Below are 2,668 nucleotides of genomic sequence, written 5' to 3'. Positions count from 1 at the left end.
TTTCAAATAAACTTTCGGATTTGACCTTAGATTAAAAAAATCTGAAAATTTTCTAAGTATGGGGAATGGTAAAAACCGAAGGTTTTCAAATAAACCTTCGGATTTGACCTTAGATTAAAAAAATCTGAAAATTTTCTAATTATGGGGAAGGGTAAAAACCGAAAGTTTTCAAATAAACCTTTGGTTTTGACCTTAGATTAAAAAAATCTGAAAATTTTCTAAGTATGGGGAATGGTAAAAACCGAAGGTTTTCAAATAAACCTTCGGATTTGACCTTAGATTAAAAAAATCTGAAAATTTTCTAAGTATGGGGAAGGGTAAAAACCGAAGGTTTTCAAATAAACCTTCGGTTTTGACCTTAGATTAAAAAAATCTGAAAATTTTCTAAGTATGGGGAAGGGTAAAAACCGAAGGTTTTCAAATAAACCTTCGGTTTTGACCTTAGATTAAAAAAATCTGAAAATTTTCTAAGTATGGGGAATTTTAAAAACCGAAGGTTTTCAAATAAACCTTCGGATTTGACCTTAGATTAAAAAAATCTGAAAATTTTCTAAGTATGGGGAAGGGTAAAAACCGAAGGTTTTCAAATAAACCTTCGGTTTTGACCTTAAATTAAAAAAATCTGAAAATTTTCTAAGTATGGGGAAGGGTAAAAACCGAAGGTTTTCAAATAAACCTTCGGTTTTGACCTTAGGGTTTTCACTCTCGGTTTTGACCACTTTTTTACGAGTGAATAAAAACCTAAAAAAATATTAGAATTCGTTATAACTAATTATTCTAATCTCTTCATATATGTTGACATTTGAGTACAATTACTTCTTGATTAATTAATTATCTACTTCATTAAAACTAAATATTTCATATGGTTTCATCAAAACTTTCCACTTCAAATCTTGTAATAGAAGATAATATCTTAATACATTAAAATTATATGATGAACAAATCAAAACGAAACAAGTCCTAAAATCTCGTTGAAATCTAACCAAACCGACTCTAAACTACACTTGTAATATGTGTTACCCTCTTCAACAAAAAGAAATTAAGACAACCAAATACAAAGAGGTGGGCATCTATGTGTTACCTTTTTTTTTCCAACTTTCTCCATAAATATAATCAAATGGGAGTTAAAATTATATTGAAAAATTGCACATTAATATCTCTCTAAATTGTGACAACAACGTAATCTAACATTGATCTCTCGTTTTTAAGAATATGTTAGAATTAGTTACAAAAACTAAAACATTATTGGTCTAATCAACACCCACAATGAAAAATCTTAATTTCATTGTGTATGCATGAGTCCAACTTCATTAATTTATTGGAGGTGCATTGAAAAAGATCAAAAGGTGCATTGAAGCTTCATATATATAATATTTTTTTCTAACAAGACATTTCTTAAGACAACATAGGAAGATCGAAGATCCTTTTTAAGGCCCACCATTATTATTACTGTCATTATTATTATTGTTGTTTAGGCTGCTGTTATAAGCAATCACTGCATCAATTCCATGACACTTGATCTGAGATTTCACACAAACATTGGGCGCCATAATCTTAGCATTGTTAATAGAAAAATTAGCCCTTCCTCTATTCTGAATCTTTATTAACAGATCAGCAATCCCCGACGGTACAAGGGATCCGGTTGGGAAATGAGCGAGTTCATTGAACGTAAGTGGCATCGCGATGGAATGGTGCAAAATAAAATCTGTAACGTCGTTAAAAGAAGATGCTGATATTTCAGCATCACCTGGTATGAAGAGAGTGACATCTTTGAATGGGAAGGATGAAGCGTTTAACAATTTGAGGAGGATTACAAATCCATGGTAAGATTGGGACCTCATGTCTTCTATGGCAAGTTGAAGATCTGTTTGGTTTATGGAGTGTGCTTTTGAGGCCATGAAAGAAATGATGAAGAATATGATGAAGATGAGACGAGCCATTTTTGGAGTTTGGATTTGTAGAGTGATTTGAAAGAGGATGAAGGGTTTAATTTTATACATGAAGAAATGAGTTTATGATCATGATTTATGTGTTGGTTTTAAGTTAGGTTATACATGAAGAAATGTATGCATTTTTTATGTTAATGTTTAAGGGGATATTAGTTTACCTAGAAAAAAAAAATACAAAGATGTTGTTAGCTAATCAAATGAAAAATAAAAAAATGGGTTTGAACTTTGATGAAGTCTTGTAGAGATAAATAAGTGAAGATTATTAAAAGGGACACTGATAATTATAAAATTGAAAATTCTTGTTAGAAGTTAATTGAGATGTTACATGCTACATATGCATGCAAAAGAGTCCAGGAGTCTATGACATTCTCTTTTGGTAAAAATAAGTATGCTAATTATGTTGATTGAGAAAATAGTTTCAAATCGAGAGCAACCGAGTGGAAGAGATACATAGGGACGACAACGAGTACCTTATTCGCCCGACAGTGGAGTTCCCATTATCGATTTTTTATTTATTTTACTACCCGTCCCTGATCCTTGATAGAATTGAGTGCATAAATTAAATTTATTAATAATTAAATGTGTTCTTTGTAAAATAAGTAAGACATTAATGACAAACTGTTATTTTCATTTTATATATAAAAGGGATAGATGGCACTAAATGCTACCACGTTTTTTTCTATCTTCTACATTGGTATAAAAAACCTAAATCAATCTTT

The 2,668-nt window shown here is 30.7% G+C and overlaps 1 protein-coding gene across 1 annotated transcript; it reads right to left on the bottom strand.

Moving 5' to 3' along the window:
• Window positions 1–1,427: 1,427 nt before the first annotated feature.
• On the bottom strand, window positions 1,428–1,940 carry LOC124943172 (FAS1 domain-containing protein SELMODRAFT_448915-like). Its single transcript, XM_047483722.1, has one exon. It carries the CDS (start codon window positions 1,938–1,940, stop codon window positions 1,428–1,430), a length of 513 nt encoding a protein of 170 aa, XP_047339678.1.
• Between the last annotated feature and the right edge of the window lie 728 nt (window positions 1,941–2,668).

Source organism: Impatiens glandulifera, chromosome 6 (genome assembly GCF_907164915.1).
Source record: "Impatiens glandulifera chromosome 6, dImpGla2.1, whole genome shotgun sequence".
In the NCBI taxonomy this organism is placed as follows: Eukaryota; Viridiplantae; Streptophyta; class Magnoliopsida; order Ericales; family Balsaminaceae; genus Impatiens; species Impatiens glandulifera.
Note: the sequence above shows the minus strand (reverse complement) of the source record. Positions and strands in the feature narration are given on the sequence as shown.

Bases quoted from the DNA above. Each gene is read 5' to 3' on its own strand.
- LOC124943172 (XM_047483722.1), bottom strand. From the start codon at position 1,940: ATGGCTCGTCTCATCTTCATCATATTCTTCATCATTTCTTTCATGGCC.